Source organism: Cebidichthys violaceus, unplaced genomic scaffold (assembly GCF_023349555.1).
Source record: "Cebidichthys violaceus isolate CVI_PGR_0920_01 unplaced genomic scaffold, fCebVio1.0.p SCAF_54, whole genome shotgun sequence".
Taxonomy (NCBI): Eukaryota; Metazoa; Chordata; class Actinopteri; order Perciformes; family Stichaeidae; genus Cebidichthys; species Cebidichthys violaceus.
Window position 1 is genome coordinate 791904 of NW_027176750.1, and position 14227 is coordinate 806130.

At 42.2% G+C, this 14227-nt stretch overlaps 1 protein-coding gene across 2 annotated transcripts in view; it reads right to left on the reverse strand.

The window, feature by feature from the left end:
• Positions 1–8051: 8051 nt before the first annotated feature.
• The window catches only part of LOC137888497 (acylphosphatase-2-like), an 84429-nt gene continuing 78253 nt past the window's right edge, over positions 8052–14227 (reverse strand). For both annotated transcript variants that reach the window (XM_068731904.1, XM_068731903.1), the window contains 3 exons: positions 14104–14120; positions 13660–13769; positions 8052–8809 (listed from right to left, as the gene is read on the reverse strand). In XM_068731904.1, coding sequence (XP_068588005.1) covers positions 8695–8809; positions 13660–13769; positions 14104–14120 — 242 coding nt within the window. In that variant the 3' untranslated portion in view covers positions 8052–8694. The remainder of the gene's footprint in view (positions 8810–13659; positions 13770–14103; positions 14121–14227) is intronic.

A 14227-nucleotide genomic window follows, 5' to 3' on the forward strand; every position in this document is an offset into this window, starting at 1 on the left:
TAAAGTGACTTTCTAGTCTACAGAAAGCTCAAAGCGCTACATGTTGAAACATCTTTTAAAAAACGGCAGAAGAAGTTTTAAGCTAGCTGCGATTCCCTTCACATTAAAATGTACTGATTTATATTCAAAAGGGATTCGACTTTAACGGTTCACTCCGGTTTTACTGCAGCACGCTGTGAAAGCAGCAAGAGCCGAGGAACACGAGGACAACTCGACACCTCACTGTGACATTTTAAAAGGCTCCAGTCAACAAGTGGCCAAATGTTTCCCCAGTTGCTGCATCAGGACAATAAAGAGAGGAGGGCGGGGGAGGAGGCCAAGGGAACAGAGAGGGGAGGAAACGATGATAAGGGGAAAACCTGGGGGTGAGAAAGAGGAGATAAGTAGAGGAGAAAGGAGAGAGGAGTCTGGAGGAGGAGGAGGAGAGGAAGCAACAGTATGGGGGGAAAAGGAAGGAGCACGGGGAGCAGGGTTTAAAAAGGAGAGGACAGATGAAGGAGGAAAATGAGGAGTAAACAGGGTGGAAAGAATAAAAAATAGGCGACAAATGAGATAAGGAACGGAGGAGGAAGATTAGGAGAAAAGGGAGAGGAGAGAAATGGAGAAGGGGAGGGAGGAGAGAGAGAGCAGCAGTCCAGCCTGTATCTGATTACATAATTGCTCTACAGGATTTGAAACAGGGTCTGCGCCAGAATAAAATAATACGCCTCATAGCAGCAGCGTTTATACTGTCCCAGAACAACTACAGTCACCTTAACACACGTTTCAAATCTGCCAAATCACTGCAGGAACATTACAACAACTCATACAGGAGATACAATGTATAAAAACTACCAAAAAAATCTATATTTAGATGTTATTTAGAACCACATGAAGAGTCCTAAATCATGCTGGCATCATTTAAAATGTATTTAAACTGTACAGATATATCACAGGGTGTATTTAGAGGCACAGATGCACTTTGAGTGTTTCATTGGCACCAAAAGAGATCAAATAAATACACCATAAAGTACACAGAAGGTCACTGCAGAGAGAGTCCCTGCAGGGATATCAGAGGAGCACGAGGAGAATATGCTGGCGTTCCTGCTCTGGGGCTGAGGTCAGCACAGGCGACCACGCCTGCACCACCATCTCCAACACCAACACCACCACCACCATTATCATCATCATCTCCATCAGACGCCTGGGTGGAGATACAAACATAGAAAGCTGCAGAGTTCATCTAAACAACCAGCAGCAGCAGCAGCTCTGGCGCACTAAAGCCAACACACACAAGTTCAACAACACGATGGAGAAAAGGGGGGGGAAGCAGAGAGACGCAGCCGGGAGAAGAGGGTCGCTGCCCCGGCGTCTCTTTGCGCCAAAAAAAACAAACCCGCTGCTGCACCGCATCGACGGTTCTGCTGGTTTTAAATTGGAGGTTTTGAACAATTAAACGCGAGATAGGCGGCGTCTATCCCCGCGGAGGGACGCGCACATCCCCGCCGCAGACGCGGCCGTCGCGGTGGATGCGTGGATGCCTCCCCAGCCGCGCACACAATGAAACGAATCCGTGCAGAGGCTGGGGGAGAGATTTTAAACAAGGGAGCCGGGGTAAACAACACAGACCGGGGCTCGGGCTCCGGTTCGGCCCGGGTTCACGCTCACCTGTAGGCCGAGAGAAGTGCAGTGGAGTCCCGCTCGGAGTTGAAGGACGGACGCCGGACGGACTGCTGGGAGCACGGAGCAAAAAAAACAACGCAAGAGAAGAGAGCCCTCAAATCTACCAATCCTCCTCCTCCTCCTCCTCTTCCTCACCCCGCCCCCCCCGCGCTGCTCTGCCTCTGCACGGCCTGGACTGCAGCGCCTGGTGCGCTCGGTTCAGACACCACGCTGCACCGGCGGGGCGGCGCCGCACCGGGGACTCTCACTGACCCAGAAATAATTTCTCTATTTTTGATTTTACAATACATAATCCATAGTATAGAATAGTATAGGATAGTACAATATAGTATAATACAGTATAGGATGTCATAAAAACGGTCCTTCTTTTATTTAAAGTTTTCTATTTCATCTTTCTGTTTGTTGTAAAGCACTTTGGAGTTTGACTCTAATAAATATACTTTATTAATAGTGTTATTGATAGCATAGTATTTAGGGCTACACGTAACGATTACCGTCATCATTACCTCATCCATAAATTATCCATAAATGACTTTGTAGGCTATTGTTTATATATGAAGTAAAAATCAGATAAACTTTATTGTCCTTTAACAATACAGATGTGTCTCTGCAGTGACTCATGAATGAGACACACAAGTGAAAACACACAAAGAGTCAAAACATTCAAGCAAATACCGACAAATCCTCGTCATAACTAAAGAACTCATCATTTTGCAGATTTGATCCAAAATTACCGTGACATGAGTTGGAGAAAAACACTCAATAATCACATTAAAAAAGCTTTGAAAATTAAATAGTTACTTTATTCATTCATATTTAGTTGATCAACTCATTAAAAAACTCTTTACATCTATTGTTACTCCAAGTATCATCAGTATTGTTTTAGTGCTGCTCCTCCTCACATTACACTCATTACATCACTTTCCAAATATGTGTAATTAATAAGAGGGATATTGTATTTTCAAAAGCAAACAACTAATACGAACAAAAAACTAACTTAATTCATTTAAAACGGCAAAATTTGTGATTTTCTACATCCAAAGGCCTGATCAATTTAATTAACTTTTAGAAACTTCTTTAAACACTATGCAAATATGAACTATGTGCATTTAGTTGTGTGCATTTATTTGCTCATTTGTAAAAGCATTTGAATGAAATATGTCTAACAATTTAACCTTGACTGGAGTGTATGTTTAAACACACTTTAACAGGGAACATGTATAGACTCAGATGTTCTTATGTTTATGTATTATTGATATATGTACATTACTCTGCACTTTACTGCTTCTTCTGCTTTTTGTACTTCTGGTTAACACATACAAAATACAACTTAACTTGATCGGTTCTCTTTGCTCTTTCACTGAATGAACAAAAGGCAAAAGTGACAATGCAATTTTTTAGGATCCCATTGGGTCTACTGGATTGTCTCCACCCCTCTAGGCTGCAGAGGCATCTAAATGAAGCGCTTCCAGCTCCAAGAGTCTGAGTGAGAGGCGGAGATTCAGCCAGCAGAGAGCTGGAGGGAGAGAGTCTGCAGAGAGTGAATGATGCCAAACAGACTCTGAAAAGTTGGGGATGAGTGTGACAGAACAGAATGAAGATATAAAGAAAAGAACATTAACTGTTAGAAAAAAATCTCTGTTTTATTCATCTCACAGCTGTGGCGTTAGACGTGTTTCAGTTTCCCCTGACACGTTTCCCAGCAGGCCCTCTGTGTGAGGACATGTAATACTCACCCTGCTCTTATCTCCACATTTCATCCACCACATCCTCCCTTGTGTCCAGCAGACAGCAGAGGCCCTGCGGCTCTCTGTCCGAGCACTCATCTCTGTAAACCTCCTACACTGATGAATCATCAGACGTGAGCTCCAGTTGTCCTCTCAAATTGTTTTAGTTGCCTTAAAGTTTGTCTATAGGATAAAGGAAGGAGACTGTTTCTGCAGAAATATCCTGGACCTATTTAAACACTGATTTGGTGATTTGCTGCTGTGATTTGTTTTGTTGGTTTTAATCAATTTCTTTATCGTATTGGATCTGTTTCTTGTATTCATTTTCATCAGTATTCTTATTCATTTTCAAGCTAAACGTGTTGTACAACAAAGTCAGGTCTTGGCATGCATCAGAAGCAAACTCCCACCCACTCCAACTCCAACTACAATAGATATATGAGGAAGAAAAGAGAATAATTAAGAATAAAAGAAATGAGAACGTGTAGGAGGGGCAGCTTCCTTCCATCTCTGCACGTCTCATAAATAGAAATGTGGCAAAAGCCAAAGTAAACATGTTTAGTACTTTCTTCAACTGCCCATGTATCAATTGGCACGCTTACAGTTATTAAAAAAAATAATAATTATATAAAACTAACGGATTAAACTCTTATATCTCGTTACGATGAGATAAGATGATATATATATATATATATATATATATATATATATATATATATATATATATATATATATATAGTGGCTGTCAGTCAGTTTGTGATCATGTTGTTGTGTCATTATAATGATGACTTCACTCTCTCTCTCTCTCTCACACACACACACACACACACACACGCACGCAAACTGAGAACGATGCATTCTGGGTATGAAGGACATCCAAGTTTGCTGACACGTAATGCAGCAGTGTGTGTGTGCATTAACATTGTGTGTGTGGCAGAATGTGATCTGGCCTTGAAGGTCTTTCTGGGCTCGTGATGACACACACACACACACACACACACACACACAAAAGAAAAGACACAGTTTGCTCAGCGTGCGTGTGTGTGTGTGTGTGTGTGTGTGTGTGTTTGTGTGTGTGTGCTGGGGATTATCACTCAGATACCAGACACCATGTAGAAATGTCCGGCAGACCACAGCCATATTTGTTTTGAAGCAGAGGATGTTGAGGAGAAGGTGAAAGGTCATGGAGGTAATTCCCGTCACGCAGCTGCTGCACGAGAGCGGAGCTGAAGTCATTCCCTGTTTACTGTGTAAAATGACATTTTATGACGTCAATAATCAGCTTCAGTCGTCACAGAGAGGCCAGAGGTCGCAGCCTGTTGGGATGAAAAACAATATCTTGTTTTTTTAAATTTGATCTTATTAAATCAGCCATGACATTCACAGTGGATATTCATGAATCCTAGCTATGTCAGTGACCCATTCCCCTAATATACAGGATTCAGAGCATTCATTTAATTACTATAGCTGCAAACAATTATTATCTAATGTCCATCTGAGCAGAGAATAAAGCCGCTCTTCCTCTGTGTGTGTTGTTAGCCGAGCTTCTCTGTACTTTGCTGACATAGCAGCGCTGCTTTTAGTGCAGGGTTAGCATGCTCCACTGGTTAGCTCACAGTCGCTGCTCTGCGCTACTCCCTACTCCCATCCGGGGGTTACAGCTAATAACGTACGTTCCTTCTGACGCCATCATCACAGAAGCGTATAGCACCACCTCCAGGTCCCCCTCAGGTAAACACCGTGTGCTCTGTCGGCCCTTTTGCTGTTGTTTGCACCGTTAGCGCTGTTAGCATCGTTAGCTGCGAGGTGCCAGCTCAACCGTCGCCATGTTGAGAGCCGTTGAGAGGCAATCGAAATACTCCCAAGCGTGTAAATAACATCTAAATGTGTAAACTGCAGTATGTGCAGGTATAAATTAGTAGTTGGTGTAGTAAAATATGAAGCTAAAGCTAAAGCTGCAGCGCCGTGATTTGGGGAACTTCCAAAACCTCGCGTCAGAGCTGGAGAGGCAACGGAAGCCGTGTGCGCAACTTGACAGTGAGCGCTACACAGAGCAGACTGACAAGTGTCTGTCAGAGTTTGACAAACGCTTTCAAGACTTTGCTTTACTCGAGCCAGTCGCTACATTTATGTGCTGCACATTTCGGGAAGATATTGAGGTTGATTCAAAAATTACAACGCTGTTTCACCTGAACTCGTCTGGAGTGGAGGACGATGTTTTGACACTACAGGCTGACAGTCAGCTGAAGTCCAGCGCTCATGGACAGTTTTGGATCTTACTCACAGAGGAAAAGTACCCAAACATGAGGAAATGTGCTTCCTTCTTAACTGCATTATTCGGCTCTACTTATTTATCTGAGTCAGCCTTTTCCCACATAATGAATATTAAGTCCAAATACTGTTCCACCATGACTGATGATCATTTGAAGTCTGCCTGGGGCTGGCTAGCAGCTACTGTCCGGACTATGCAATCCTGGTTGATTCCATTCAGTGCAAGTCATCAGAGTAAGGTATGACCAACAATGTACAGAATTGTATTGTGCCATAAGGATTTATGCAGTTATGTCTGGATGTCAGGATGTCTGTTTTATCTTCAAAGCCTTTTCTGCTAATTGCAATAGTTTTGTGATACAAGTAGTTTAAATCATAATCCAAATAGTTATTAAATAAAGAGCTGGTGTCCTTCTGTCACTTCAAGTTCTCCAACTCTGAATAGAACCCAACAAACGATGCTGCTTGTGTTAAATGTCAGTGTTTCTTTCACAGCCTAGTTGGACTCAACTTCAACATGTTGCCTGGCAACAGCTGGTTGTCAGCACCCACTCAGATGTATGTGTGTGTGTGTGTGTGTGTGTGTGTGTGTAAGTAACATGATGAATAAGACTAACTGTGTGGGCAGTTAAAGTGCTGGGCAGATATTCAGAGAGAGAATAGATGGATAGAGGAGAGAAAGAGGAGGAAAGAGGAGTTAAGAGAGAAGGAAAGAAGGAGTTTAGAGGGGAGGAGAGAAGGAAAGAAGGAGTTTGGGGAGGAGGAGAGGACACTTGAGAGGAAATAAGAGAGAAAGAGGTTGGAGAAACGAGAAGGCATCAACTTCTCTTGTCTTTCTCGTATCTCTCTCTCACAAACACTTTCAGACAGAGTGGCGTTTCCATGGTGACCACTATGGGATGCCAAACTGGTTGCTTGGTAAGACGGAGGCGGAGGAAGAGGAGGAGGAGGAGGAAGAAGAGGTCGAGGCCGGTGGATTTTTTTCCAGCTCTTCCACAGTGACTGAAGTGTGCGGGTGGGCTCTCTCCCCTCTCTCCCCTCTCTCTCTCTCTCTCTCTCTCTCTCTCTCTCCCCTCTCTCTCTCTCTCTCTCTCTCTCTCTCTCCCCCCCCCTCTCTCTCTCTCTCTCTCTCTCTCTCTCTCTCTCTCTCTCTCTCTCTCATAGCACCAGTATGAGTGTGGGGGCGGCTGTATTATCATTGCTTGCTGAATTATTTGCATCAGATTTTTGCAGTGAACAGAAAGTGTGAAAGGTGCTGTTGGATGATTATGGGTAAACTTCTGGCAGCTCACCTGAATACGTTTTCATGAAATGTCCCAGGTGACGTTAACACGCCTCTAGCATGTCACTGTGGCGTGAAGTAATCAAGCATTTCCAATAATTATGCAGATGTGAAATTCAAGATCCTGTACCCGTTATCAGAATTTGAAACAAGTTCACCTTTCTGGGACGAAGCTTCAAAAGAAACAGCTTCGTTATTTACCTTTTTTGTTGCAGACATTTTTGTTCTGTTAAAGCAGGAGTAGCCCAGGTGGAATTCATAAAACTAACAAAGACTCTAGACGATTTAAGTGTCCAATACTCAGTGAGTGTCGATTCAACTGTATAAAGTGTTTGTATCCTCATTTATATAATTAATATACAGTTTATACGTACAAAAGGGCTTTTAGGAGTTGCTAGTTCTTGTTGTTTTCTGTGGAGACCTGCGACTACCTGCGACTACCAGTCCATTACAGCCCCCCCCCCCCCCCCCCACACACACACACACACACACACACAGACACACACACACACCCACCCACACACACACACACACACACACACACACACACACACACACAGTTCGTCACAGCTCTGTCATGGCGCTTTTTTCATGATAATGGATGGAGGGTTTGAGCTCCAGCATGTTATGTAAGTACGTCATTACATTAAGATCTTATTCAAACACACACTAACAACTAACACCTCCTTCTTGTCCCGATCGTGTGTGTGTGTGTGTGAGTAATGTCTCGGGGGGGGGGGGGGGTTGGCATGACGACAGAGCGTCCCCTAACATTGTATCCAGGGAGAGTTGGTCTCTAAGCACCGACACATGCACACATACAATCAACGTTTATCCTCAGCGTGTTTTTAAAATTTGATTTAAGAGCAGATATTTTATGAGAAAATAAGACTTAAAGGATTATATGTGCAACACACACACACACACACACACACACACACACACACACACAGAACAGGAGCTCTGTTCCTGCTGTGTCAGGGTTTGTGTTGCCGATCAGGGATTCTCTGGATGTGATTTAATTGGATCAGAGGACAGGTAGGCCTAATCGCCTCACGTGACAACATGGCTGGGTTGTGTTTGTTTACATCATACACTGACATACTATGTATAGACACACAGTGGTAGATTTAATGGAAACCGGCAACCAGCTGCTTCACACTGATCAGCATTACAAATGATTTGACTTCTCAAATGGTGGGCAGGTCTAGATGTTCATTTCATTTTTCTAACTCTGACTTGGTCCTGAAGTTCAAGGAGTTTCAAGGATGTTTAACTTAACTTAACCCAACTTAAATTGTTGCGATTTAATAGTGTAGGTCAAACATGTTCCATTATAACTTAACTTACTTAACTGTGGTAAAATGTTTTCCATCGTAACGTAAGTTAACTTAACTTAACCGTTTATGTTGTCCATTGCAACTTAACTTAACCAAATTTAACACAAAGGCAAATTCTGATAAACCAATCCACTTTGAGACTTAAGTTGTTTCTTCAAAGCAATTACACCAAGGTTTTTCCTTTTATCATAAATAAAATATTACCATAGATTTATTTATTTGACAGATTACTTTCAGCCTGAAACGTTCCAGTCCTTCTACAAACGAACTCCGGCTCCGACACGTCATTCATCAGTCATCATTCATAGAACTCACATACAATCTGCCGTTAGCTAGTGAATGAGGAGCAGCTCTCAGTGTTTTTACTCTGGGGAGGGAAGAGAAGGTCTTCGGGGTGCGTTTGATTCGTTGATCAGAAGCGGGTCTTGAAGCCGGAGAGCTCCAGCTTGTCGATGGTTCTCTGGTTGGTGAAGGAGGCCTTGGTGATCCGGCTGGATGGACTTCCTTCTTTACTCAACCACACCTTCCTGTGGAGGACACAGACAGAAGAAGACATGATTATGTACATCTGTTCAACACAACGAGACAATAGGATTAAACATTTTCAGTTTCAGTTTTGTTACACAAAATCCAACTATCAATAAACGGCTTTCCCATCTTTCTGTAAGATTAGGAAAGTCCAACTGACCTTGCACTGTTCTTACAGCGCTGTGATTTTTGGATATTTTTGGATATTTTCCTGCATGCACTATTGGCCAGACCAACGTCATCGTGGGAGAAAAATTTTGAAAAAAGATTAAATATCCTCCACAACCAGCCACTGAGGGATCAAGCCACTATTTGGACAACCTGGGGCATGATGGGAAAATACAAACATTCCTGCAGCTATATTTAACCCTGAGAATCCAGTGTTCTGCAGCAGAAAGACTCCGTTTTACCACCGAACCACTGATGACTGTGACGCTTCTGATGGGGTGTGTGTGTGTGTGTGTGTGTGTGTGTGTAGATTAAAGGAGATTTCAGGGGATCAGGGTCACGTCCATGTAGATGAGAGAACGAGAGAGAGAGAGAGACAGAGAGAGAGACAGAGAGAGAGAGAGAGAGAGAGAGAGAGAGAGAGAGAGAGAGAGAGAGATGTAGATGTGAGAGAGAGAGAGAGAGAGAGAGAGAGAGAGAGAGACAGACAGAGAGATGAGCTGTCCTACTTTTGTTTTGGGCAAAAACTTTTCCATCTACAGTCGACCGATCTGTTCTGTGACCCACTACTCTACTGAACACACACACACACACACACACACACACACACACACACACACACACACACACACACACGGGCTTTTAGGGTTAAGTCTCCAGCAGCTGGATGTTTGTTGGTTTGTAATCTGCTGCCATTTTCCTCTAAAACAACACACTGATCCCTTTGATCCACACACACACACACGCTCGTACTTCTATACAAGTGAGGACCCTCGTTGAGAATACATTACCGAGCCCCCAACCCTAAAAAGGATAATTCCTGTTTAATATGACTGACCTCTTGTTTTTGTTTTGTATGTCAACTCTGTTTTGAAGTGCACCTTTTGAATGATATAATATTCCACATGGTCCTCCTGTCTGAGGCTGGGCAGACAGATTTCTGAGCAGATATCTACAGACCATTTCACAGTTGCAAACATAAACATTCCAGATGTTCCAGATTCCAAAAGCCTTTACTTTGTCATTTTGGCCAACGCCATCTTGTTTTGTTAAAATCAGAAGTGACACAAGAGGATGGAGCCAAGCTGACGTCTGATTAAGACACTTTTAGGCAACCAAAATCATAGACAAAAACACTCTGCTGTATGGTCTATGTTACCATAATTTACTCAATGAACATCATGCTGTATTGAAGAAGACTTGAAACTAGAGATTGAGACCATAAACTCATGTTTACAATGTTTACTGATGTAATAAATCCAGTAAGAAGTACGGTCATTTTTTCATAGACTTCTATACAATCTGACTTCTTTTTGCAACTGGAAGAGTCGCCCCCTGCTGGCCATTAGAGAGAATGCAAATTTAAGACACTTCCGCAATGGCTTCTCTTTTCAGATCCAGAGGTTGCTGCCTGGTGCTCACACTGAACGTTAATTTGTACATTGGCAATTTAAATAGCCAAGACTGTTGACAAGAAAGAGAAGACGTTCTACCGATAAATCTATAACCTATAAAGGCTTAAAATGGCCCCAAAAGTCCTACCCCCCTATCAAACTAACTTTTTCCTGATTCAAAAACTAGTGGGGGGAACAAATGCTGCTGTTTTCTTCTGAGGACAAACTCTCTGTTCCTGGATTAATCTAATCCAACTCATGTGAGTGTCAGACACCTGTTACATCTGCTTTTCTCTCTCTTTCATCATCAAGCTTTCTTTCTTCCCCTCTATTTCTTTCTCATTCATCCTTCCATGTTGTCTCTGTGTATATTGTCATTGTCTGTACTGTCATTTTATTATGTTGGTTATTCTGAACATATCTTTTGCACGTCTGTCCATCCAGAGAGAAGGATCCCTCCTCTTTTACTCCTACTGAGGTTTCTTTACATTTCCATTTTCTCCCTGTTAACATTTTTATTTTTAGGAGCTTTTCCTTCACCAAAGCAAGGCTCTTAGGACAGAGGGTGTTGTATTCTGTACCCTTGACAAGTTTTTTTTTCACATTGACTTGGTTTCGCTCCAGCAAATTCCAAAATATAGAGCATTTTTTGTTTCAGTTCCTTCTTTGTTGTTATCCGCCTCTCTTTCTTTTCCTACATCCTTCAGTGTGTTTTTCAGGTTGTTAAGCTGCTCGGCTCTCTGGGAGTTTTCTTTTTTCTCAGAGGAAAAAGTGGAAACCACCCACTTGTTCACCTCCAACCTTCAGCTCTCACCCTCATCCTCTTTTTCTCCATCCCTTCTTACCATTTCTCACACTGCTTGTTTATCTCCTTCCTTCTTTTTCTCCTACACCCTCTCTCCTCCCCCTCTTTCTTTTTCTCTCTCCCTCTTTCCTTCCACCTCTCCTGTATCCTCCTTACCTCCACCCAGTATTATTGTTTTGCCCCTCCCTCTCTTACACTTCCTCCTTTTCTCCGCCCAGAGGAACAGCTGCTTCCTGTCTCCCAGGCCCTGCAGGAAGTGAGGTCGTGGTGAAAGTGGAGTCGACAGGAAGGAGGTGAGAGTGAGCGTGTTAACACGGAAAAGATGTCTGACAGAATGGAAGGAAATAGTAGAGAGAGTGTGGGTGTGTGTGTGTGTGTGTGTGTGTGTGTGTGTGTGTGTGTAGGTTTCATATACAATGAAATCGAGTAATCAGTGTGTGTATAAAAGTCACAGGGAGGTTAATAATGATTTATTAGCTATTTAAGTTAACCTGTATTTCCTTCTATTGCTATGTCAAACTCTCATTTATGTTAATGGCTTCTTGATTAAATTATATACTCCAATCACAAAATTAGATCTGCTAATATAGAAAATAAACCTGTGTTTCATATCACAGTGTTGTGTGCTTCTACTTTTACGTTTAAGTTATAATAAAACAGATGTTATTCTTCATGGGAAAGTAGTTCAGCTGTTTGCTTCACTCCAATGAACTGAAGCAGAGGAATGTAGGTTTGGACTCCCTGTTGGTGCCAGACAGACGGGGTTTACGCTTAAAGATTGATTGTGCAAAAAAAACAACATAAACATTGTCCAAATATAAGAACAAAGAGATAAGATCCAAAACAAAAAGAAGGAAACACTGATTCAATCCAACGTGGAAACAGGAAGACAAAAAATACAAAATAAAATAAAAACTAATTCTAAAAATAAAAGGGTTGACAAACTCAAAAAAACCTTTGCAAGGCCAACATTTTAAACGATTTGATATTTACATTGTTTGCATCCATGTTTACTAGCTAGCAGTCTCATGTTGTAATGTAGTGAAGGTAAAATCCCTCCACCTCCCCCAGAGAAATAAATCCAGATCCTGACATCTAACATCTAAATCATGACAACAATTTAATTTTAATATAATTTATACAAATAGGACATTTATTAAAACTACCAAATATCTCCATACATATCTCCTCTTTCCATCTTTTCTGTAATAAAATGTGATGCCTGTTTTGTTAACAAATGGCTGTTTCATGATTTATTTATTCTATTTTTCTGTAACTGGTCCAGCAAACTCCACCCGCCTGATGCAGCAAGGAGATGAAAACAAACACCAAGAATTCTATCATTGTTTTAGGATTTGTGTGTGTGTGTGTGTGTGTGTGTGTGTGTGTGTGTGTGTGTCTGGTAAGAGAGCAGCAGATCCCCGGAGACAGTGATGTCATCTAAGAGAGACGTCCACACCCTGATGACATCACTCCCGCCGGACAGAGAGGAGGTCAAAACAAAGAGAGCTCCGGCTTCAGCTTCATAACCGATTATTGGTTGTAACCATTCATTCAGTGAAGGAAAGAGAGAGAGACGGAGGCAGTGATGTGTTCAAGAACTGGTTTCTGATCAGGTCATTTTTTTGACTGAATAAAAAAAAACAATAGAGTAAGTAGCATAGTAGAGAAAGCTGCACAGACTGCAACTCTCTGTGTGACATCAACCGAACTGAAGCTCAGACGGGACAGTTGTGAAGGTGAAGAGCGCCATCTAGGGGCTGAGAAAAGTAAAACCTAAACACAAGAAGTGAATGTGAGGGCAGCGCTCAGGTCAGATCTGTAAACTGAAGGAATTTGCTCTTTGAGCGTTTTTTTCTACTTCAAATAAGTAGAGAATGAAATCAGATCTTTCAATTTACTGAGATGCACCATCTCGTTTTCATGGGGGTTGTCACACACAAAAACATGGATGTTAACAAACACTTCAACAAAGACATGAACAAAAAAATAGATATATGAATGAAAAAATGTAACAATCTTAAGACATAAAACAATCATCACGGTAACACTAACACACACATAAGGGCTCTCACACAATCCCAAACCACACATCTGGTACAAGTGTCATATTCACTAAACTTTGGGGGGGGGCATGTCTTATTTATTGACAGATCATGACCATGGACTTTTGTTTGTTGTCTGTTGTTCTGTCTTTTAATTGCTGTTACATTATTATTTACTGCGCTGTACCACAAATTGTCTTGTTGGGGACAGTAAAGGTTTCTAAAGTCGAAAGAACACGATGAGGAACAATTCAAAATGAAAAAAATAATTCTCTGCTGGTTTATATATCTGTTTATATGTCCTGCAGTAGGCGACACAGTGTGTACGCTTGTTCAATTGTATTAAAGTTCTTCGATCCTCTGAGAGAAAAATCTAAACAGGAAAAACAAACATGCTGTCATTGTGTAGTTGTGTTGCATTATAGCTTTGAACTCACATCTCGGCCACCATGTTAGCAGGACCCTGGACCTGTCCCTCCACCGTCCCATGGTAGGTGTTCCTTACCCAGCCGACCAGACCGAGCTGCAGACCCTTCTCCTCTGAGTACTGCAGGGAGGGAGGGGTTAATGTTGTTCATACTTAAATCAGATAAAGTCAGTGAACCTGCACCACAAAGTAGTCAGCCATCTAACGAGAAGCAACACTAAGTCTTCAGTTCTGACATGGTTCTTAGAGCAACAGACTCGGAGCATAAAAATGCCTAGACAGCCTGTTGAGGCATGAACAAATGTGCGTGCAGAGAGTCTGAATCTAAAGTCTAAACAGCAGCTTCATTTGTGTTAAGTGGACAAAGAGTGTCAGTGAAGTGAATGTAGCTCTGGTGGCAAAGTGGGGACACAGGAAGCAGCAGGTGGTGATGAGAGCAAACGGAGAAACTCACCATTCTGAAACAGACTCCTGTCAAAAGAAAAGAGCGAGAGAGAGAGAGAGAGAGAGAGAGAGAGAGAGAGAGAGAGAGAGAGAATGTCTTATATGTATATATCATTGTTTCCACTTACCAATAC